Source organism: Danio rerio, chromosome 24, assembly GCF_052040795.2.
Source record: "Danio rerio strain M-AB ecotype USA chromosome 24, GRCz13ab, whole genome shotgun sequence".
Taxonomy (NCBI): Eukaryota; Metazoa; Chordata; class Actinopteri; order Cypriniformes; family Danionidae; genus Danio; species Danio rerio.
In genome coordinates, this window is record NC_141044.1 from 24,916,697 (window position 1) to 24,942,272 (window position 25,576).

The 25,576-nt window shown below is 36.0% G+C and overlaps 3 protein-coding genes across 8 annotated transcripts in view; 1 reads left to right on the forward strand and 2 right to left on the reverse strand.

The window, feature by feature from the left end:
• The window catches only part of ropn1l (rhophilin associated tail protein 1-like), a 193,175-nt gene that overhangs the window by 11,546 nt on the left and 156,053 nt on the right, over positions 1-25,576 (forward strand). The gene's annotated exons all lie outside the window — the stretch shown is intronic.
• On the reverse strand, positions 6-25,460 carry tmprss7 (transmembrane serine protease 7). 4 transcript variants are annotated; one of them, XR_015524928.1, is made up of 19 exons: positions 24,513-25,460; positions 18,792-18,993; positions 17,146-17,276; positions 16,992-17,059; positions 14,874-15,067; positions 14,602-14,637; positions 11,983-12,211; positions 9,569-9,693; positions 9,379-9,491; positions 9,177-9,283; positions 6,503-6,639; positions 6,256-6,363; positions 5,447-5,554; positions 5,254-5,370; positions 3,145-3,248; positions 3,050-3,071; positions 2,682-2,950; positions 921-1,057; positions 6-766 (listed from the first exon to the last, which is right to left on the reverse strand). XR_015524928.1 is itself a non-coding variant. In XM_087309514.1 (18 exons), the coding sequence occupies exons 1-18, from the start codon at positions 24,579-24,581 to the stop codon at positions 593-595; spliced, it is 2,286 nt and encodes a 761-aa protein (XP_087165640.1). In that variant the 5' UTR covers positions 24,582-25,460; the 3' UTR covers positions 6-592. The 4 variants fall into 4 exon arrangements, 2 of the variants coding, with proteins under 2 accessions (XP_087165640.1, XP_087165639.1); XM_087309514.1 differs by lacking the exon at positions 3,050-3,071 and having other exon boundaries at positions 2,682-2,808; XM_087309513.1 differs by having other exon boundaries at positions 3,050-3,248; positions 24,513-24,777.
• Positions 24,889-25,576, reverse strand: part of spata13 (spermatogenesis associated 13) — a 37,269-nt gene continuing 36,581 nt past the window's right edge. For all 3 annotated transcript variants that reach the window (XM_087309479.2, XM_087309481.2, XM_087309480.1), the window contains exon 14: positions 24,889-25,460. In XM_087309479.2, the coding sequence (XP_087165605.1) occupies positions 25,279-25,460 (182 nt within the window). In that variant the 3' untranslated portion in view covers positions 24,889-25,278. The remainder of the gene's footprint in view (positions 25,461-25,576) is intronic.

Here is a 25,576-nt window from a genome sequence, read left to right on the forward strand (position 1 = left end):
CAGACTTAACAGGCTAACTCATGTAGCTTTATCAAACCAACATTAAACTTTACTCTTCTAGTTTGTATGTGCTGTTTACACAAGCATAACCAATGTCCATTATATGCAGCCTGACAAAATCTTCTTGCTACCAGTTTAAAATGAATTGAAATGGCAACAATACAAATACAAGGGCAGTTGATAACCTTAAAAGTTGATATCGCCATTAGTTCATGCAGCTGCCTCTAGCAAGGAGATACAAAACCAGTTTTAATGTTTGCTTATGTTCAGCATTGAACATTCAGCATGAAACCCAAAGATTTGGAATTGAAGTCTTGATGTCCAGTTTAGCGGCCATTTTACAAAACATCCTTGAAGTGGTGATTCACTATTATACAGTACTTTTTTGTGTTAACTTCAGAACATTTTCTTTGTTCTTTTTTAAATACACTGCATTCAGTTTCCTCAAGACAAATATATTCAGTCTAACATCACTGACAGTCCATAATGTAACACATTTGCTTGCTGTGGAACAGTTTTAGGTGAAAATGGCTAGTTTTGAGTGAGAATAATTACCAGAATTTATTATGAGGTGGATTTACTTGGCTGTTTTTCATGAGTTTTCATCACGAATATGTCTCTGTATCCAGTCTATGAACTTGGCTACTCTGGTGTAAACTCCGGGAAGGTATGGCCTGCCACAGCCAGAACCCCAACTCACAATGCCAGTCAGAAACCAGCGGCTGCCTGTCTGTGCTTGACAAGACAGAGGACCGCCCGAGTCCCCCTGCAAACACAAATGGGTTATGTGAAATTCCAGAGTCGGCTTACTTTGAACAATGAGGAAGGTTAGACTTTTAATAATGGTCTGAAATGAGATCCTAAGCTTATGTTTGGTTCATAAAGCAGGAGCCAGTCCAGTGCCCATTATCTCCCCTCACCCGGCAGGCATCCTGTTCTCCTGAGGGCACACCAGCGCACAGCATGCGGGGCGACACAGGGCCGTAACTTCTCTTGCATTCACTCTGACTTAAAACGTTAACTTCCGCCTTTTGCAAAACTGTGGGTAGTACCTTATCTGTATGAACAGAAAACAAATAAGCTATTTAATTGTAAAAATATTTGCTAAACATTTGAGCAAGAAAATACAGTCATTCAAAATTCTGGAGTAAGATTGAACAAAAAATAACGCTTTTATTTAGGGCTGGGCGATATGGCAAAAAAAATATCACGATACTTTTTTTCACATCAGTTGATAGTGATAATTATCGCGATAAATGTCAAATCTTTATATCTATCAATTTTAAAGGATTTTCAGCATGTCAATCCCGTTGTGCAGCTGATTTAACACATTTTGTGAAATCCTTTAACTGTCTGACATTTATAATAAAAAACAATCAACAAAAGAACAATCTTAATCATTTTTCAGCATTTACTGTTCAAGTTTTCAACAACCAAATACATTACCCTACAAGTTATTGTATGTTATTGTTTAGAAAAAATATTTTAAAAATGCCAACGCAGAATTTAACTGATTCATGAAATGTTTTTACTGTATCAAATGCTGAGCATGATATTTACTTAATAAATATTAAGAAATGTTATTAATTAATTAATAAATGTTATTAGTAAAATTATTTGAATTATATTTTAAAATTTTTTTTTTTTATTTCACAATACTGCTTTTGTGTGTTTGATCATATGCATTAGTGTGCTGTAGTGAGCTTAAGAGACGGTACAAAACATTTAAAAATATAAAAATATATTTAAAACTTAATTATTTAATGTAGTTTAATATTATTCAGGCCCGTAGCCAGGAGGGGTTCAGGTGGTTCGAAAGACCCACCCCCACTGATAAAGGTCCAGAATTTGTCCCATATATGAGCTCATTTGTCCTATTTTGACTGCAATGCCATCATAAATTGTAAAAATAACCTTTCAGAGGTTTTAAGACCAAGCAGAATCTGACATAAGTGAAGTCATCTTTCACTACTGACCTACTATATTGTTGTTAAATAGAGAAAACATTTTATAATGAACGTTTATATTAAATCTTAAATAAAAATGACCAAATTTTAATACTAATTAAGCTATTTCTGTACTTTTACAAGATACGATAGAAACTTTTTTAACAAGATAGGCTAGAAAATTCATTATTTCTACATTATTATTATTATTATTACTGTTTTAATTGTTCAACATTCAAATGGACAAATTCTGACTGAGGAAATTAAAATGTGCCGGCCAGTTTGTTGTTTGCCTATTAAATGACAATAGAGTACAGTTTTTAATTTAAACCTTTAACAGATTTCATGATTTCCCTAATGAAATATGCTGCAACACATTTTTATTTTAAAAATATTTTTTAAACATTTAAATATTTATTTTCTTTATTCTAAATCTTTAGGAAATATTTTGGTACAATGAAAAGTGTGGTTATGATCACCATCCGACAAGCTAATCCAGCTAAAAATAGTGCTTAAAATGTCACTAAATGCAGTAATTAAATCTTATAATTAAATAGAAAACCACCCATTTTACCAGGCTGGCTACGGCCTGTTATTACTGTACATAAAATGTTAAAAATGACACTTCTCAGTAGTACTGTTTAAACTGTATGTTTCACTAAATGCAGACGTATTTAAAATGTTTAAATTTAAACAGCGGAGCACATGGTTTCTCCTTGATTTTGAGATTGTTACCCTGTTCAGAACGATAACCCCAGCCAGTCACCCAGCAGCGGTGTCCCTCAGTAAAGATTTGGGATGGGGCCGGCAGGCACACAGGCTGGATATATTGTTCCAGTCCGCTTGGCCAGACCTTCTTCAACTGCAGGAGGGCAATATCATAGTCAAAATTTCTTGCATTGTAGTACTCATGCACCACAATTCGACGGATCTCGGCCACATGCTTGGCACTGCCCTGGTTCAGCATTCCCAAATGAGCCATCCACATACGTGGATCTGCCAACCTGAAAGCATCAAAGATCACACATGCTGTATGAAAACACTAACAAAATGTATTAAATGTTGATTTTCAATGATTTATGGATGCATCTGATGTTTCTCACCTTTCTTTGCTGTAACAGTGTGCTGCGGAAATAAGCCACACATCAGAGAGGACTGAAGCTCCACAATACAGCTGACCAGAAAAATGCATGCTGACCTGCCATGGCCACTCCCCCTCCACAGCATTGACTCCACCCACAATACGCTGCTGAGGGCTGGTGCCATCTAATACACGTTTTACATGGGTGGGTTTGCCACAGGCTACAAATCATACGGAAATGTAAGACAAAAGCATGTGTGTGTGACAAAGGTGAGATTAAGTGTGAGATTGAGACTGTTCTGTCTGTATGTCTCATTTGTAAGTCGCTTTGGATAAAAGCGTCTGCTAAATGACTAAATGTAAAATGTAAATGTCTGTCTGTCTGTATGCCTGTCTGTCTGTCTGTCTATCTGTCTATCTATCAATCTGTCTGTCTGTCCATCTGTCCGTCTCTCTATCTATCAATCCATCCATCCATCCATCCATTCATTCAACTATTTGTCTGTCTGGTAGTCCGTCTGTCTGTCTATCCAACCACCTACCCGTCTGTTCGTCCATCCATCCATCCATCCATCCATCCATCCATCCATCCATCCATCCATCCATCCATCCATCCATCCATCCATCCTTCCGTCCGTCCGTCCGTCCATCTATCTATCTATCTATCTATCTATCTATCTATCTATCTATCTATCTATCTATCTATCTATCTATCTATCTATCTATCTATCTATCTATCTATCTATCTATCTATCTATCTATCTATCTGTCTGTCTATCTATCTATCTATCTATCTATCTATCTATCCATCCATCCATTCATCCAACTATCTGTCTAGTTGTCCGTCCATCCATCCATCCATCCATCCATCCATCCGTGTCTGTTCGTCCGTCTATCCATTCATACATCCACCTACCTACCCGTCCGTCCGTCTATCCATCCTTTTGTCTGTACATCTGTCCGTCCGTCCATCCATCCATCCATCCATCCATCCATCCATCTATCTATCTATCTATCTATCTATCTATCTATCTATCTATCTATCTATCTATCTATCTATCTATCTATCTATCTATCTATCTATCTATCTATCTATCTATCTATCTATCTATCTATCCATCCATCCATCCACCCGTCTGTCTGTCTATCCATCAGTCTATCCGTCCATCCATTCATCTATCTGTCCATCCATCCATCCATCCATCCATCCATCCATCCATCCATCCATCCATCCATCCATCCATCCATCCATCCGTCTGTTCGTCCGTCTATCCATCCATCCATACATCCACCTACCTTGTCCGTCTGTCCATCTATCCATTATTTTGTCTGTCTGTCAGTCTGTCTGTCTGTTTATCCGTCCGTCCGTCCATCTATCTGTCCATCCATTGGTCTATCGGTCCATCCATCCATACGCCCGTCTGTCTGTCCGTTCATCGATCCATCTGTCTGTCTGTCTATCTATTTATCCATCCTTCCATCTATCTATCTGAGCGTTAAATCAGTACAGTATGTGGTCACTAAATAAACAGAGATATTGTAAATTGCAATATTTCACCATATTACCATCACTGTAGGTTTGGTCAAATAAATGCACCTAACCCTTGGTGAGCATAAGAGACTTCCAACAAACAATAAAAATCATTATTATTCCAGATTTGTGACAGATACTGTGTACAGTACATTTGTGTATTTGAGTGTACAAGAGAATGAATCATGATCAAATGATCAAGTCAACAATTATACAAAGTTCAAGAAACCTTAAAAAGCAAAAGATAAAAGCAGCAATATCATCATCATGGGACCATGAAGGCTATTTTGGGTTGAGTGGTTAGTCAGTCATTCATGAAACACTGGTGCCCTTAATTAAACTTTTGGACACTCTTTAAAGGATGTGCAGCAATATGACATTAGGATGCAATTTGTTTACAAAGTAAGAATAATAAATGTGAACCATGAAACAGATTTCACATTTATATATAAAAAAAGAAGTGAACGATTTCTCCAAGTGTCTTTAATTTTATGATTTACATCTGATTTAAAGCTACTTTAATGCTCATTGTTTGGTTCCTATGACATTTTTTTAGTTTAAATGGAATTTAATTAATTATAAAATACATCTAAAACAAACATAAAACTATGAAAAATCAGTTCTCTTTCATTTCATGTCTGCAAACCGGTATCAAGAGTGATTATCTGAATGGATGTTACCACAGTAAAACTTACCACAGTTCTTTTCATCGCTCTGGTCAAAGCAGTCAGGAAAGCCATCACATTTTGCATTTTTCTTAAGAATGCAGGCTCCATTGTCACACTGATAACTGACTCCAGAACAGCTAGTCTCTGCACATCAAACATATTAATTACAGAACATACAACTGACACATCTTAAAGTCAGATTTTTTAGCTTTCACATTACCCTGAGTACAGTTTGTCTCATCTTTACCACTGGAACAGTCCATCTCTCCATTACAAATGTATAATGGGTGCAAAGGGGATGTACCACCACAGATTTTAGGAGGTTTAGCTGTGGAACAGAGATAACGTAACGTATGATAAAACGCAGAATATTCATAGAAATACTCATTTGATATTATAAAAATGCATTGTTCTCAATCATTAAAGACTCCTTTTTCTTTATTTCTTCCTGCTTTACTTGGTGTACAAGCCTACATAGTTTTTCTAACAGATATTTATTGCCAAATTTGCAAAAACAAATCTCTTTGAACGCACTTCCTAATGATGAATTCACATTTAAATTAAAATGGTAAAAGTGACACCATTTTTACTGTTCATATTTTGTCTAAGTATTAAGGAGGTGCTAAAATTTAAATGTGTAATGTTTGTTTTATTTCTAGCTGCAAATGGCAGACAAATCACAACAAACTGTGTCTGACATACTGTATGACCAATCAGAGCAGAGCAGATTTATAGAGACAAGAAATAGAGAGAATAATTAATTTAACAAACCATTTCAGACACAGAGAGAAGAGATTATGCTACATGTTTTTTTGACCTTGTATGGATGGATATGAGCCTATAGGATAACCTCTAAAACAAGATTAGGAACTATCTTAAACAGCATAAAATTTATATTTTGAGGTTGTGTTACTATAACTAACTGATTTTTATGGGGGCAACCCTAGAAGTTGGTCGAGGCCCCCTAGTGGCCTACTAAGTTGACTTGTTTTACTATATTAGAACTACACGATTTCGTGGTCAACATACAACAGAAAATCTCATCGCTTTCATCCTGACAGTCATCCAGTCCATCACAGCGCTTGGATTTCTCCACACACAGACCCGTGGAGCACAGGAAGTGGGTGTCTGGACATGCTGGGAGACACGAACAAGACCAGAGTAAGTACATTCGGAGTCATTTTTCCGACAAATAACTATTCTCTTTCTTGTAAGTCTGAATGTTCTACTGATGAATGATAATGATTTGAAACTGCATTTCCTCCATTGTTCTTACGCTGGCTGGTGTTGTAGCTGCTGTAAGTGGCACTGAAGGGCTGGTCAGCGTTTCGTGAGCTGCAGCGGAAAACCACTTCAGGGTTTTGCGCAGGAATACGGAAGACGGTTGAGTGGTCAACGTAATTTCCACAGTATCTGTAAATCAAATTACAGTTATTTCTACACAAGTTCATAATGTTGAAAGTCAGTGTGTAATCTGAAGAATATCACTTACTGGAAACATGAATATTTACTGATCATAATGTAATATATGTTTGGGCTTCTGTGCTACAAAATGTGTTCTGTGGATTGTTTTTATGGGGTATTTTTTGGGGTTTGTATGGGAAAATGCATAAAGTGTTGTCAACATTTTTGTTTCAGAGAAGGAAACATAAATTGTGTGAGTAAAAGAAAGCGTGAATTATTTTTTTAAAGCATTAATGGCAAATTTCAACAATGTGCTTTAAAGGATCACTCCACTTTTTTGGAAATAATCTCATTTTATAAGTCTCTTAATGGTAATGGTAAAAAAGTTGTAATATTTTTTAACCCATTCAGCCAATCTCCAGGTCTGGTGGGAGCACTTTTAGCTTAGCTTAGTTTAGCTATATGCAGTGCCATAGTATGGCAGCAAAGTTCCTTGATCATTACACCAGAATGAGAGTATAGTTCCTAGACATTCCTAAAACTTTTCATTTTCTGTCAGTCTTAGTCCACATGAACACTGATATTTTCAAAACCACACTTTTTATTTATGCATTTTCCTATATGCATTTATATATATATATATATGGGTCAATGACGTGACGCTCATTTTTTTGTGTCCATGTCTTTTAAATAAATTCAAGTAGGTTACAGTTTGAAAATAAATAAGCAAATTACTTGCATACATTCTCTATTTTGAGGACCAAGTCTAATTTTTTGGTTTTAATCCATTTTTAGATAATTTCTAGGTGATTATTGCAAGAATGTCAATGTGGTGTAACCAAAAAAAATTGGTACAAAATAGTTTACCTTGTTAAAAAAATGTGAAAGCCTCAATGAAACATTGTATCGGCTAGTTTGGCATAATTTTACATTAGACATATTTCATAGTAAATAAAGGTAAATATAGCACAATTGTTTTAAATATTATAATTCACTTGGGGAATTTTGTATGTATATATATATATATATATACAGTATATATATATATATATATATATATATATATATATATATATATATATATATATATATATATATATATATATATATATATATATATTAGGGATGTGTGGAGCAGCCGGTATTTGTATCTGTATTTGTTGAGGGGGGAAAAGTATTTGTATTTGTATTCGAGTAAAATTCAAAATGGCGTAAAAATATATATTTTTTCTATTACACTTCTAATCTACGTTATAGTGTAAGTATTGTTTAATTATACCCATTATATAAATTATAGATATGCAATATTGGTTGTTGTTTTTGAACATGTGACAAGAAACGTCATTGAAAAGAAAATAACATAGCAGCCATTACCTCATCCATGGTTAAACCAACAACTAATAAAATACCATTGTGAAAATTATGAACCCCACCACCACCGTTCTTGACACTGAATAGACAGAATAAAAACAAATAATTAATTTGTGGTCACCACAGCTAAATGAACCGCCAACTTATCCAGGATATGTTTTACGCAGCAGATGTTCTTCCAGCTGCAACGCATCACTGGGAAACACCCATACACTCTCATTCACACACATACGCTACAGACAATTTTAGCTTACCCAATTCACCTACACAGCATTTCTTTGGACTTGTGTGGAAACCTGAGCACCCGGAGGAAACCCACGCGGATGCGGGGAGACTATGCAAACTCCACACAGAAATGCCAACTGACAATGGCAACTGTGCAATATATATATATTTAGGAAATCTGGCACAACTAATCAAACTGTGGCTGGAACCAAAGTATACAGTAACTGTGTTATTTGGAATTCTCTCAAGCGGTGGACTTCTACATTTCGATTGCGTGCCACCATGACTTCCAGCTACAGCGAGTTTTCACCTCACTGCGTCAACATGCGCAATGTTTTTTATTTCCTAATTGTCCAACACACCTGGATTTACCCCCAACACGGAAGATGCAAATGAGACAAATCCAATACATTTGCAGCAAACATTTTACGTATTTTACATGGTTCGATCCTTTGGCTGTGATCCGCCTTTGTTCACACGTTTGCATTGACTTGTGTGCAATTTACTCAAACAAATACTTAATTCCCTGTTTGGTGTGAACTTAGCATAAGTATCATTATCTCCACTTGTTGGTTCGGAATGCTCTTAACATGCATCACAGTGCATTTTTGCGTTTTCACATGGACAGATATTTTTTTTATTAAAGTTGGGAAAACTTTGGTTATACATAAAAAAAAAAACATGTACGTGTGGAGACGGCTTTAGTACAGAAGAGTCAAGCTTTAAATAGGAAAATCATCTAAACTTTGAGTGAGATTCTATTACAATTAATTAAGGTCTAATACGATTTAATGATTTTAGATAAGCTAAGCTAAAAGTGCTCCCGCCAGACCCTGCAATTAGCTAAATGAATAAAAAAATGTTAAAACCCAACCGTTTATGATAATATTTTCAAAAAAGTGTTCCTTCCACACAAAAATCTAAGGATAATTTGGTGAAATAGCACTCACATAATCTCATTGACTTTCCACCAGCCGTGTTCACAATTCTGTGAGTCTTTTAGCTTTAGCATGTAATTCTGGAACCTGAGAGCCACACCCAGAGAACCACTGACCGCCTGACACATCAAAACCAACAAAAACCATCTTATCACATGGATTCTGGTCACATTATTGCTGCACATTGAAAAAAGCTTTTGTCCGCATGCAGTACCTGAAACATCCAGGTGCAGGAGCACAGACGGGGCAACAGACTGGGGTAAAATGGACTGGTTATCGTTCCAGCATCGCCTAGGCCATCAGGCAATGCTATCATATTAATACACTCTGCATGGGAAAGATAAAAGGGGCTCAGGACTGCATCAGACACATAAATATGGGTGTAATTTAACGAATGGACTCACGCTCTTCCATAAGAGCTTGGAAAAATCCTCGGAAGACCTTGCTGCCTTGTGTGAGTCTGAAGGAGAGCAGCATGACATTGGAGGTAGAGACCAATGAGATTGGGGCTGACACTGATTCACAAAACCTTTCAAAAAAACAAAATCATAATATCATTGTTTGATAATTATTTTGTTCTTTATTAAAGGGACTCGAATACTTGAGACTTGATTTGAATACTTGTGCATTTTCTAGCAAAACTGGCAATTTTGTTTGGTTCAAAATAATAGGCATTGAAAGAAAAATAAATATTTCAATGCATTTGTGAAGAAATGCCATTAGTTCTCAATAGAGTGCACAATTTGTGAGCAATAATTTGTGAGAGAATGTGAGAGCCTAATAGTTTCCAAGAAAATGCACATTAAAAATACACATCGTTAGAAATAAATGTTTATTTTAGGAGAATGCAACAGCTTTGCCAATTTTCTTGGTCATTTTGTCAATCATATATTTCTAGAAAGATCTCTAACATTTTCAGAATTAAAGACAATGTTTCTTGGTGGAATTTTTTTTTTTGTTTTTAGAAAAAGGTTTGGTCACACTTTATTTTGATGGTCCGTTGAATTTAAGTTACATTGCATTTACATGTCAACAAATTCTTATTAGATTAAAATTAAACTGTTAGTTTGGGGTTTAGGGTTGGTGTAAGTTGACATGTACTTGACGTACTTCTTTTGGCCCGTTTCCATTGAGTGGTACCCTTTTTTATGGCTGTTTCCACTGTTAAAAATCAGAGCCTAATTTGTGAATTGTGAGGTACCGGAACAGATCGGGATAACTGATCCAGCATGATACCCGAGGATGGAGAGGCGTTGTGCACGAAAGACGAAAGTGAAGAGCAGGGGGTTGTACCTAGGATCCAAGAACAATGCGGTTTTGTCCAGGCCATGGTACACTGGACCAGCTCTATACCCTCATCAAGGAGTTTGAGGGTTCATGAGAGTATGCCCAAACAGTTCACATGTGTTTTGTGGACTTGGAGAAGGCATTCGACTATGTTCCTCGTAGCATTCTGTGGAGGGTGTTGTGGGAGTATGGGTTCAGAGGCGCCCTGTTAAGGGCTGTCTCATCCCTGTATGAACAGAGTAGGAGTTTGGCTCGTATAGCTGGCAATAAGTCAGACTTGTTTTAAGTGCATGTTGGACTCTGACACGGCTGCCCTTTGTCACCAATTCTGTTCATAATTTTTATTGACAACATTTCAAAGTGCAGCCTTGGGCTGAAGTGGGTCCGGTTCGGCGACCACGGGATTTCATCTCTGTTATTTGCAGACAATGTTGTTCTGTTGGCTTCATTGAACATGGACCTTCAGCATGCACTGGGGCAGTTTGCTGCTGAGTGTGACGTGACAGGGATGAGAATCACCTCAAGTCCGAAGCCATGGTGCTCCATCGGAAAAAGGTGGTTTGCCATCTCTAGGTTGCAGTCCTTACCCCAGGTGGAGGAGTTCAAGTACCTTGAGGTTTTGTTCACGAGTGAGGGAAGGATGGAACGTGAGATTGACTGGCAGATTGGTGCAACAGCAGCAGTAATGCAGTTGCTGTATCAGTCCGTTGTGGTAAAGAAGGAGCTGAGCCGAAAGGCAAAGCTCTCGATTTACTAGTCTATCTACGTTTCTACTCTCACCTATGGTCATGAGCTTTGGGTCATGACAGAAAGGACAAGATCTTGGTGGCCATGCCCTTATAGATAGGGTGAGGAGCTCTGTCACCCGGGCGCTCGGGCATCTGTTTCAGATACCTCCTGGACGCCTACCAAGGGAGGTATTCCAGGCGTGTCCCACCAGGAGGAGGCCTCGGGGAAGACCCAGGACATTGTGGAGGGACTATGTCTCTTGGCTGGCCTGGAAACACCTTGGGACCCCCCTGGAGGAGCTGGAAAAGTGTCTGGAAAGAAGGAAGTCTGGGGTTCTCTCCTGAGACTGCTGCCCCCATGACCCGGCCCCGGAAAAGTGGACGAAAATGAGATCAGATGAGACATTTATTTAGCAGAAACTTCTAATCAAAGCGACTTACAAGTGAGGATAAAAGAAGCACTACAAATTGTCAGAGAGTTGCCGTATAAATCCTATAACATGTACAAGTTATTTTATAAATTCCTAAAAGCATACGGAGAGAAGAGTGTGTCCTAAGGTTGGTGTGTCAAGCCCACTCAGAACTGCACAATATTTTTTTTGAGTGTTGATAATAAAGTGTATGGTGTATACGGAGAGTAGAGAGTGTGTCCTACAGGTGGTTTGTCAAGCCCACTCATTCCCTAAGAAACGTTTTTCACACCCCACTCTAAGAACATCTTTAAAATGAGAAATGTTTTAAAATAAATACATTTCAGTCAGGCTGATAAGAAAGTAAATATTCCACTCCTTTCTGTTACTAACCTGTACAGAATCATGCCTCTCATGGGAAGCAGAGCATCATATACAATGAGGGCATCATAAATGCAGTCACTCGGATCAAGGCGCAAACTCTTCACAGTGAGCTGGATGACAGAACCTGGGACACTTGTCAGTTTGATGTAGCAGCTCAAGCCTCCCCATGAGGAAAACACATTGAGGGGAACATTCACACCAGGAACACCTGCGTACAGCTTATCCACACACTGAGATCCTGTGTATACAGAGAGACGATTACAGGTCCCATCATATGCATTTGATTGGGTCCATTTTTATTGAATGAACCACATTACCAACAATCAGTTTGACTTTCATTGGTCGAACACTACACTACCTGACAAAAGTCTTGTCATTGTAAGAGCAACAAATAATAACTTGTCTTTTAGTTGATCATTTGGAAAGGGGCAGAAGGTAGATTTTTTTTAGATAAATCATCTGTAGAACTGCATCCCAATCATCACAAATACTGCAGAAGACCTACTGGAACCCGCATGGATCCAAGATTCTCACTGAAATCAGTCAAGTTTGGTGAAGGAGAAATGGTTTAGGGTTACGTTCAATATTGGGGCATGCAAAAGATCTGCAGAGTGGATGGCAACATCAACAGCATGAGGTATCAAGACATTCACAGTGCTGCCCATTACATAGTCATTGCAGAGAAGTATGGATGCAGTCCTCCAAGCTCATGAGAGTTATACACAATATTACTTCTTTCCACTGCACCAAGACTTTATATTCTATACCAAGTGTGCCGCAAGCCTGCGTTTGAGTGAAGGTCTCGGCCGTTAGATCGCCCCCTGGGGGCTGGCTGCAGTACAAGTCATAAAGCCCGCCTCCTCCGTGTTAATGAAGGAGACTTGAGCCCAAATAAAAAAAAATTATTACACTTGCAATAAAATGTCCCGAAAGATGGTTCAGGTCGATTAAGGCACTGGTTATTGTGCTGAAATAGGTGCAGATCTTCATTTTTGTAAACAGTTTGTTTTTAGCAGTAATTTAATGCTGGGCGTGTCATCGTGATTGACAGCGGTGATTGACAGTTTCCCAAAGCAGCGCGTCTGAGCTTCGGCAGAAGACTGAAGTGTTATTATTCGATTTCTGTGTTATTTTACCATGACAAAATGAGTTCAGCAGTAAACTACAGTTTCTGACATACATGATCCTGGTGGAACACTGTTTATTCGCTAAGGTCAGGGCTTTTTTTCGGGCTTTATTAGTTTGCTGATACACGTACGCCTAGCCACCCAGATAGCAAAATACACTCGGTCCAGTTCCAGCTAGATTCTCGCCTGCCGGAGACTTACCCCTCAGAGCTCAGACTGACTACCTCTGCTGGACCTACTCCGGATGCCTGGACTCACTGCCCGATTCCAGCCCGAGTCAATCGAGCCAGATGCGGTGGCCGAGCGAGCCGGCGCTGCCGCATGCGAGCCGGAATCAGCCCGCGACGCCGCGACTTGCGCTGCGGCCCGGAGCTGGCGCGATTGGATATATAAAACCCTCACATTTGTTAACGTTATTACATCCATTTGTGTTGATATGACAGCAAACGCATGCTGAGAAGTTCGGGGGGCGTGGTTGATTTTACATAAAGCTTTTGGTTGGAAGCTCGACTCTGCTCATTTTCGCGGCTCCTCCTCTGGCTCCATCAGACAGTCCTTCTGCGCATGTCAAGGCTCCAATTTCAGCAGTCTTTTGCGACAGTTTGTGCCCGTCAAGCAGGCGTTTTGCCCTCAAGGCGTTCAATGGGAAAAGGGGCTGTCGCGTCGTCCATATTTTTTACAGTCATTGTTCTATACTGTACATTATTTATGTTAGGTGACAACACTTTAGTCTAATAATAAAGTCAGACCATACTGTCCTAATTAAATAATTATAAATCAAGCATGAATACCAAATGAATATCAAATGATCAACTAGAAGTCAAATTATTATTTGTTGTTCCTAAAGCTTGGATAGGCGAAAAGACTTTTGTCAGGTAGTGTAGTTTTGAAGCAAATCCATTAAAAAAATGCAATAGTAATAAAACTATTAACACATAATTATTTGCTGAAATGAAATATATTTATGTGCACTGGTACAACCTACAACACGTTTCCACTAGATAATCGCATTAGTTAACAAAATGAACAATGAAAAATACTTTACTATAACCTTAGTTTGTTAATTTCAGCATTTACTACAATGAAAACAAACTATTGACATTCTGAAGTTTTCTGCATGTCAAATGAACAGATATGTACTGTTTGATAGTTTGGGGTCGCTTACTTTTTTACATATACGTTTACTTAGTGAAGATGCATTCAACTGATAAAAAGTGACAGTGAAGACTTTTATGTTACCAAAGGTTTCAATTATTTAACTATTAAAAAAAATATATTGTTTAAAAAAATATTAAGCAGCAAAGCGGTTTTCCATATTGACTAAACTAAAATTTGACATCACAGGAATAATTTAATGTTCAAAATATATTATAACAGAAAAACTATTTTTGCTCTGTATGAGCATAAGAGAAAAGATTTTTAATCCTACAAAAAATCCTACCAACCACCAAACCTTTTAACAGTAGTGTGCATTTCCCTGTTTGTATTCATTTTGACTTACCCACAGCTGTTGATGTATAATCTGACCGTAAAGCAACTGGGAAAAAAGAAAAACAGAAATTGACCATGGAAATATATTTTTAAATGAATAATTCACCCAAAATATTCAGCAAAATCGTTTGTGTTCAACAGAAGAAAGAAACTCAAACAGGTTTGGAACAAGTGAAGGATGAGTAAATGATGAGAAAACTTTCAATTTAAGGCAAATTTTAAGATTTCTCAAAAAAGTGCAAGTTGACTTTATACACAGCATTGAACAGTGAAAGAGGTTACCATTGACGAGAATGGAGTCAATGTCGACAGGAAGACCCTGTAGAAAGCCCACTGTAGACCTGTTTTTCATACTCATAAGCACAGAGTCCCTCAGGATGGCACTGACACACTCCTCACACACCACTGGTGTCTTCAATTGTGGAACCAAAAACACCATCCAGAAGTGCACCAGCACACCACCTTGATTATTGTTACTGATGGGGTGACATGTTAACATGCAGTTAGCAACACTAAGAAATAAAAAACAATATGACAGTGAAAAGTTATTTAACATATTTAGATGACTTAAATGCATGTTAAAGGGATAGTTCATCAATTTGGTCATTTTTTACGTAACTTCCTACTGTTCTTAACATACTGTAAAAAAATATCTGGGTTCCACACAATTTCTTCATGTTGTCCTGATTCAAATCAATAAAGTCAATTTAACTGTTATTACAAATGTTTGTGTACTGAATATAAAACAATTAGGTTGTCCAAAAAAATATAATTGTGTTGTTTTACCATACTTGTGTAAATAAGTAGTTTGAACAAGCAGCAAAAGTCATTTTATTGAGTACATAGGACTGTTCTTCATCTATGTGCAAAGTCAAAGACTTCAGCAAAGTCGTTTCACCCAAAACTGAACTATAATTATGAAAACTGTAAAAATATATATTAATAATTTCTTTAGAAGACTTGGATTAAACTGCTTGATTCAAATGAATTTGAGTTTTGGGTAAGTAAACTTTAAATGGAGGTACAGAGCTATCTCAGATTTCATCAATCCTCTGGTGTGATTCAGGCAGCCGAAATCGGCTTTTTCCATGAAACCAATGTACAATTTAGCTTAGAAACATTTTTATTTTATACATAAAAAAAATATTTTGTATTTTTATGGAATATTTTGGTACTACATTACAATTATATATTAGTTATAATAAATATATTGCCACTTTTTACATTTAAAAAATAAAGGGCAAGTCTTTTTTGAAATTTCCTAAATTAAACCAAGATTAAAAAACAGAGGCTAACTGCATGTGACGTAGAGTGTGGTTTTCCCCACCCTCTGATATTGACTGACATGCAATTACTATCTTGTCTCTGCATTAACCAAAAAATAATCAGTTCCACAAGACAGGATTTGCAAAGAAACTTGGATTAAAAACTGTTCCAACTGGTCTCATTTATTTCTCTAGAGAAGTTTAAATATTCCATTCAGGGCTCTACTGACAAATTCTATAAAACTTGGACTTGGACCCATTCTAACTTTTCTTTAATTCTTTGATTTAATTCTGACTGAGATTGTCAGGGGTAAACTTGTCTTCATGTTGTACTGTGCCATCTGGCTGAGTGATCTTTCTTTCTGAACTTTATTTATGCTATTTCCTTTCCCTTTCTGACCTTTTTGGACCATATACTTTAATATATAGTCTCATTGTTTATTTTGTGTACATTTAAAAGAGTCTGTATAGTTTTCTTATTTGATTCTCTCTACTCCTGAGGGGTTTGTGGGTGGGTATGGGTACATAACGTTGGATAGTTCTAGTTTAAACTTAAAAAAAAATGAAAAAAATGAAAAATGCAGACAATGTGTTGTTCTCTGTTGTGTTTTACTGTATTTTACCTGTCTGTGCAATAAAGTATATATTTGAAAAACAGTACCTCAAGAAGCAGTAGGTGTTACACTTTGTATTTGTTTTTGTATCTTTGTAATATACAGCATATCGAACTAACTAATGTCCTGTAAATCAATGAAGACATGCCCGAACAATAGGCGGGGAGAGCCAGCTCATTTGCATTTAAAATCACAAGCACAAAACAGATAAAATTCAGACACATTCTGGAGACACCAAAATCTACACTATTCTGATCAAGTCCAAATTTCTAAAAATCCAACACAAAATCTGTCAGTTAAAAATAATCCAAGAGCACTTGAGGGTTTAAAATATCTTAATTTATCTTAAAAATAAGAACGAAAAATCGATGAGTTTGGAACAACATGTGGTTTGAAAATAGTGATGACTTTAAATAGACTTCTAAATAAAAGCGGATTGGTAAAATGAGACTTACAATTGATTAATTATCAACATTACAAACTTCCTCCATTTTGTACAGTAAAAACTAAAGCAACTGTACCTCAGATCAGAGATCACGGTTTGTTTGTAGAGTCTGCCCACTGATGAGGTTCGGTATACGCTGGTTATCTTAATGAAACAAAATTATGCAGATGAGGGTGATGATGATGGCTCTGACAGATATTTTATTTTTATATTTACACTGGTTCACTCACCACATGCTGTACGCGGTTTGCCATGGACATAAACTCACTGGAGTCTGCATGCCGATACTCTGGTATAAACTCCACGTTGGCAACACGAAACATACCAGCAAAATACACACCGCTGTTGCTCTCTCTGCGAACTACAAAACACAGAGTGCACAGTTCAGAGATGTATATTTTAATCCTTGTGAAAAATAAGTAACCTGTAAAGAGGTCACGTGTACACACAAAAACAGTCATGAGGGTAATTTTTGGTAAACTGAGATTTATATATACAGTACAGTGAGGTTATGCATTTCTCAGGTGTGATATTTCCACAGACTTCAACAGAGTAAAAAGATTGTGATTGTTCTGTGGGTTTTGTCTGTCTAAACTGATGTTTATTTTGTATTTTCTGTTGGATTCACTTCAGGTGATTGGCCGGGCCATTCTAAAGCCTGATTTTCTTTTTCTGAAACCATTTGAGAGTTTACTTGGCTGTGTTTTGAATCATTGTCTTGCTAAAATGTCCACTTTAGTTTCACCTTGCATCCTGATAATGTAGATGTTGGACTGAAGCAGCGAATATTAATTTACAGTGACGAAGGGCAGAGGGTTGCTAAATAACTTCTAAAAGAGATTTCAGCTGCTGTCTGGGCTTTCACTGCCTTTTACACCTTCCTTTCTTCATGTGTTAAGAATGATTCCTGAAGATTCCTGATAACAATTGGTGAAAATTTCAATTCAACACCACCTTTAGAAATATGTTTTCTGAGAAAAATGGTGATGTGAATACTTATTTCCCCCATATTCTCTCTCTCTCTCTCTCTCTCTCTCTCTCTATATATATATATATATATATATATATATATATATATATATATATATATATATATATATATATATATATTCAGAAAGCTTAATAAGTTACATTTACATTGATGTATAGCTTGTTAGGATTAAAAAAAATCTAAATATTGGGAATATCACCTTAAATTTGTCCAAATTCCAATTTCTTAGCAATGCATTGTACTAATAATTTCTATCTATTTATGATACGAATGTAAGATAAAATGCATTTATGATGGAACATTCATTAAATGTCTTTACAGAACATTATATTCTAATGATATTTGGCATAAAAAACTGTACATTTTGACTCTTACAATGTATTACTGACTATTACTACAAATATATCCATGCAACTTAAGATTTTGTGGTTCAGGGTCAGCTATTATGAAAATAATAGAATTATAATATCAATAAATCATAAAAGAATTATTACATAAAGTAATTACAAACTATATGAATAAAACCTCAATATTTTATACTTAAATTTTTAGAAATAGCTTAGAAATGCTGAAAAATCAGTAATTGATTGAAATGCTGATTAATAAGAAATACATAAACATTTTATAAGGAAACATTTATTATTTCATTACTTTAACTCAAAACTAAAACAACAAAAGACATTTAAATAAATAAAGTAAGGATAAATATTTAAAATTATGATCATGCACTTTATAGTTTTATATTTAAAACAGATTTAAAAGTGTAATTTTTAAGTACTTATATGGCCTTTTATTGTTTCATTTTTCATTGTTTATTTTTCATTGTTTAAGTTACAATAATATTTACCTACTTGCACAAGTGTATTCATGAATGTGTTTTCTTACATATAAACACCCACAGAAGTGACCACATTATCACCACGACAACAAACACCACCACTGTGATGAGGATGGCCAGATTCTGCAGCTCAAACAGCGGGTTCCTCTTCTTTTTTTTTTTTGGTCTTCTTCTGCGTCTGTTGTATCTTCTGCATAGTTTATGAAGAGTCGCGTCCACCGTAGCCACTTCCACGGACACGTCAGTTACCTGAAACCACAGATATAGATCACATTCTGACGCGATGCTACAAAGGCACTGAAACACACCAACAAAATACACACAAAAAGTTGATCACTGAGAATGGGGAATGAAATATGTGATTACCTGGATTTTAGTAATCATAACTTTATTATATATTTTATTGCACAATTCTACACTGAAAAATATCCATTTATTAGCAGTTTTCCGTATTTTGTGAGTCATGTTTTTTTTTACTTAGTTTCATTCCCATTTATTTTTGCTTTTGAATTGAACTTAATCTTTCTTCCAACTATTTTTAACCTTTAAATGTTTAAAAAAGTGACTTTTAATGACATGTTTAAAAGTTTAAACACTTATTCATTAATAACACATTCACTAATCAGAGCAGCACGGAAGGCTTTGTTGTGTATGAGCGGTGATAGCCATCACATGTCTATCACATGTGAATAAAATTTTACATCAACAACACATGGCAAGCAACGCATTGATAAGAACAAATAATCATACTAACTTGCACACAAACCAACAAGTTGTTTAGCACGTCTGCATCATTGTATGTTTACACATCTAATATTATTCACATTTTCTAAGGCAATTTAAATAAAAATACACAATGACACTATCAAAAATATCTACAATGATAAGGAATATGGCTACCTACTGAGTTATTAACGCACAGCAATATCACAAAAAGAAAGAACGTACTAGCTTTTCTAGTCTTTTCTGGTCTAGCTGCAACCCAGTACTGGGTAGGCCTGTCACAATGTCGTTTTTTTGTCGTACGATATATTGCACCAAAATATATCACGATAAACAATATTATTGTCATTTTAAGATCATTTTATGCCACTCAATATATAATACCAGATTGACAATATACTGTACAGTAATAGCATCAAAATCCAAGTACACTCTTTCAAAGAACACAATATTTTATCATTAAGATTTAATTTTGTTTAATTTCATTTGATTGTAGTCATTTTAACAATTTAATAATGAGGCAGTGGAATCAGAATGTAAACATGCATATTCTGAATAAATATAATAAATGTTAACAAAAAGTGCAAAGTAAAAGGTAAGAGAGCTAAAATGTCAGCTACATCAGCTAAAATGTAGCTAAAATTGTATTTTAGTACGAGTGATTTACATTGCGTCACCAAAAATGATTAATTTCATGTCCATGTTTTTGTGCAATTATTCGATATATTGATACTGTGACAGGCCTCGAATTGAATCAGCGACCTTCTTGCTGTGAGGCGACAGTACTAACTATTAAGCCCCCGTGTCACCAAGGAATTTAATATTATGTTATTAGGTTGCAATATTTAATATTGTTCTTGAAAACAAAACAATATGTCTAGAAAATGCTTCTTTATTTAAGAAACAAGACAAACTAGGTATGAAAGAAAAGCTTTTTGCAGTGTGAAGTCTCACAAGATATCACCCACTTTATGCCAACAAAGGGCTGAAGTCATTTCAGGACCCTGTGACAGTGATGTCTTTTACTCTTCTTTTAAGTCCAAAATTAAATTTACATATTGGAAAACAGTGGTTTGGGTTTTGGTTTTAAGGTGTGTGTCACCGCATTAACACAAAGAGATATTATTGCGATGAGCGGTTAGAGTTACATGGTAAAGCCACTCAGTAATTCTTAAGAGACACAACTGGGTTACAAAATCCACTACGCTCCAGCTCACAATGACCTCATGGACAAGCGACTCGGTTATTTCCAACACAATAAATTATTACGAACTGTTACCACAATCTCTAACTGTTGTCTATCAGCATGATAGACGCATTGAGGCCTGGGTTTCCTTGAGCATAGATCATATGAACAACATTTTATCTAGTCTATTCTATTCTGTGAGGGCCGTAACCACGCATGACATGGGGGTCATCCTTTGGTCAGCTTTCAATATTTGGTTACAGACATGGAAACATTAAACAGTTACCTCATACAACAAATTAAATGAAAAATTACATTAAACAATTACATCCTTATATGGATTTTGGCCATTATCATTAATTTTTGGGGGTAAAACTTAAGGTTGTATTTTTTTATGTATTTGCTTACATGAACAAACAATATAATATTATTGTGGTATTTATGAATCTTTGTTAACCCAAGTTTATGGAAATACAGAGTTTTTCATTGTTAGTAGGGCTGGGCGATTAATCAAAAAGTTGTCGAAATCGACATTCACAACCTACAATCGCTACAATTTTTCTAGGTCAATTTTTTTTTATTACTTTCCCTATCAACTCATAAGTCACGTGACCACACTGAACTGAAAAAAAGTCCAGCACTTTGCAGCCATATCTGATCTATATGGCGTTATTTCAGTGACACATGTTGTGAGAGAATGTATTACAAGTTGAGAGCGCATTCATGTATTACGAGCGTGCAAATCGGTTTGTTTGTACGCCAATTTCCTCTGTTTATCCACAAAATGTATTGTGCACTCTCAAATATCTACGCTGCTGTTGGTTTTAGACAATGTGTGTTTTAATTTCAGTTGTTCAACGTTAATGTTCAATAAATAATCATAGATAGTAGATAGTGTGTGTTTCCTTCAATTAACTTAAAATATGTCAGCATAACTTGTCAGTAAACTATGAGGATAAAAATAAATAAATTAATAATAATAATCGTTTATTAAATCATAATTGAGTTAGTGTTCAATTCTCAGATTTTTTTCACATTCAGTTTAGATTTTTGGCCAAATCGCCCAGCCCTAATTGTTAGCTCATGATGTTAACTCACTGTGCATTTAATAATATTAACAAGCATGAATTTAGATTTTTAGAATGGATTAGTAAATGTTGAACTATGGTTAATACTATTATACTGGTTAATATATTATTAATCGTAATTAGTTCATGCGAGTAAATACATTCACTAATAAAACTTTGTTGTCAAAAATAATATTAAAAATGGTCACACCATAGAGTGTTAAAAACATTAATATTTTGTCCTCTTGTGCTTATGTAAATAAATTCGACACTACAGTAAAAAAAAAGTTATAAAAGACATAATCCCAGAGGCATTTGGGATTATGCTCTGCACTGCACAAGACTTTTGGCCAGCGGAGAAATTAAAATGGTCGTGCCCAACTGAGTCTGGTTCTCTCAAGGTTTTTTTTCTTCACTCCCATCAGGTGAAGTTTTTTTTCCCTCTCCGCTGTCGCCACTAGGGTTGTAACGGTATGAATTTTTCACGGTATGATAATCGTCTAAAACAATACCACGGTTTGACGGTTTCGCGGTATACGGTATGTTACAAATGTTACAAAATAATAGAACAGTAAAGCAAATTTGACTTTTTCCAAATAATATATTTTTAGTTACTATAAACAACACCACTTACAATGAACAAATAAAAAATAAGAAAATAATAAATAATGTGTCAAAGTCCAAATAAAGTCCAAATAAACATGGTGCAAATCCTCAGTAAAAAATAGATATAAATATTTACTATACTATAAATAGTTACATAACGAAACTAGATTCAATATGGAACATCCTTAGGTTTTATGTGCCAGCATGGATATGGTTGTCTGTGGATATGGATTTGGATATGGTTGTCTGCAATGCAGACAAACAGCTGCACCTTCATTTGCGTCTTTTGAAAACAGCAAGAGCAGCAGTTCGTCTTTGCTGTGTCACTGTTTTGTCATGTTTCTGTGCTGCTGTGCATGCAAAAGTACTTAGTATGAGAATTATTTCATGCAAAACTTTTTTTTTTTTGCGTTTTATTTAGCCGCGCATAAATGTATGCCTTTCTCTCATTCAGTGTTGTTCAAAAAGCTTGGTCCACAAACAAAAGCGAAACCTATGCTTATTGGTTGTGATATAGCGAGTTTGAACCAATCTGGGCATGGAGGAGGGACAATGCATCAATGTATCGTGTCTGATTTGTCCGGAGACACAGTGACGAGCGTTTCTTTGTCAAATCAGCGTTGTCAAATGTTGATGACGTAACCGCACTGATTCCGGAGCCTCTGAAAGTCCGCGAATGTTATGTGATACAGCACTGGAAAGCTGAGATTCTCTTCTTTATGCCAATCTTTGAATTGTATGAATCAGATCAGCGGATCAAAAGTTTTTAAACATTTAAGAGCAATACTTATTTTTAGCCGCGGGCGGCTGTCTCGGTCTTTAAGGGTTAAAACCGTTGATATGCAATTGTTCATGGTATGATAATCGTGCACGTTCAAATCGTGGTAAACCGTCATACCGGTATATTGTTACAACCCTAGTCGCCACTGCCTTGCATGGTTCAGGATTGGTAGAGCTACGCATCGATGAATTTGCTCTTCAGTGTTTGAACTCTCAGTAATGATTAAATCACACTGAACTGAGCTAAACTGAACTGAACTTAAACACTAAAACCTGAACCACACTGTTCCAATTACTATGACCATTTATGTGAAGCTGCTTTGACACAATCTACATTGTAAAAGCGCTATACAAATAAAGCTGAATTGAATTGAATTGAAGCAAAAAGACTTACTTTTTTTGTTTTGTTTTTTGACGAGGCTTCAAAATGTAACTTTTTTCCATTATTTTTTAAATGTATTTTGACAAATAGTTTAGTTGTGGTGCAAATAATTTTGGTCTGCTTATGAGGGCTCCAGGCCACATTAATAATAGAATTATATTTTATTATGTGTATGTTGGTGTGCAAAGATTGCACTGCAGTCTATATACAGAGAAATGTATTTTGATTCTGAACATTAGCAAAGATTTAGATCCAAGATTTAAAATGTAAAATGGTTACTGACAGTTAACCTAAAAATGGTAACCACTGTTCAACTGTGGTTTTTGTGCCATCACCATGAGGCCATTGTGTTTCTCCAGTCATGCATTATTTACACAATGTCATCCCATCTCATTACCTTTATTTAATTTACAGAGATATCATAGGGTAGAAGTCTTAATGAAGAAAAGCGTAAACCCTTTTCAAACTATTATGCAAATGATAAAAACTTCATGGTGAAACGATTCCGAGGAATTTTAGACTGGAAACATTAGGGAGCGTCTATAAAGGGTTAACACAAACAAAGAACGGTGCAATGGATCGAACTAATGCAGATGTACATAGATACATAGAGAAATGTTTTTTTTTTTATTATTATATATTTTTTTACATATTTCACTCCATATTTCCACTCTTTTTGAAAATTACTTGCGTACACTGTTGATGACAAATCTATATTTGTGTCATTTGGAAAACACTTTACAGACAACCCCTATCTTCCAGGACAGCAGTTACTTTTTGGAAAATGTAGAAAGTTAAAGCCAATCATATAACGTTAGTGACTTCGTATTATCAACAGAGGTCAAAAGTTTTACCCATCACAGAAATTACACTGCGGCTTTACAGTTACTATACTATTGTGGTTATTAATAAATCACATTGGCCACCACAAGGGTCATTAAGTGAGAGTAAAAATATCTTCATTGAAATACACTCATAACGTCGTAAGGAATCTATCAGCATTTGTTTCAGCATTCTTACTCACACTTCTGGCGTCTTCTTTGGCCTCCTCTTCTTCGCCGCCCTGTCCGCCTTCTTCTCTCGCTGTTTCCATGGCTTACAGTCATTCATTTGGATCGTTTATCACGTCCAAACCGGCATACTACCAACCGGTTTCCACAGAAAATACCTGCCTGAGAGCCCGACGTGAAGGTGAGCAGCGAAATAAAGGTAAACGACACGAGGCTCTCCGTTTCCACCTGACAGAGTGTAACTGTATCCATGGCAGTGCAGACAGTGAGCCTTGTGTTCACTTATATCCTATATACATACACCCATTCTCTTTGAACAATACAAAATATTGAAACACACTTAAAAACTTCACATTTTATGTATTTAAACACTTGCAGGCACATAAAGTGTACATTTGGTTCAAGTTTATTTACAATGACATGATAGATGTTAGTGTTTTATTGAGGCTCCAGCCTCATGTAAAGCAATAAAATTATAGACATCATGTTGCTAAAAAGCTGAATACAACTCTTTGTCATAAAAGACACACACATTTGTTGCACATCACGGATAAGAAGCAGCTTCTTCAACAAACAAATAAAATGACACATCAAAAAGATAACTAACACTTTCCACACTAACTTAAGGCTAAATAATGAGCCTTTATACTGAGGCACATATGTCATTCACACACACATCTACGTGTATGTATATAAATATATACATATCTTGTGTATGCATGAGTTTGACATAATACAGATGTGTAGTCCAGTGACATTGCATTATTTTGGATCTTCTTGTCATTTCCTGAAGAGGGCACTGCGGGCGAGAGAATACAGCAGGTGCGAAGGCTTCTTTTTGGGCTCTGCTAAAGTAAAGACCTGCTGCTGAGGGACGCTGGTTGGCACAGTCACATGTCTCTGATGAAGAGGATGAAGAGGCTGATGGTGGGGAGGCGCAGGATGGCCAGAATAATTCATATCTGGTAACACACAGGCACAACAGGTGAGGATGACTTACTTGGTGATTTGACTTAGTACTGAAATGATTTGAATGTGATAGTTCACCCAAAAAAATAACATTTGCTTTTAATTCTCA

Excerpts from the sequence above, each read along its gene's own strand:
- tmprss7 (XM_087309513.1), bottom strand. The coding sequence starts at position 24,581 with ATGGAAACAGCGAGAGAAGAAGGCGGACAGGGCGGCGAAGAAGAGGAG. Across the intron at positions 9,694-11,982 it reads AGAGGCATGATTCTGTACAG|GTTTTGTGAATCAGTGTCAG; the intron begins GTTAGTAACAGA and ends TTTTTTTGAAAG. Across the intron at positions 9,284-9,378 it reads CCTGCACCTGGATGTTTCAG|GCGGTCAGTGGTTCTCTGGG; the intron begins GTACTGCATGCG and ends TTGATGTGTCAG.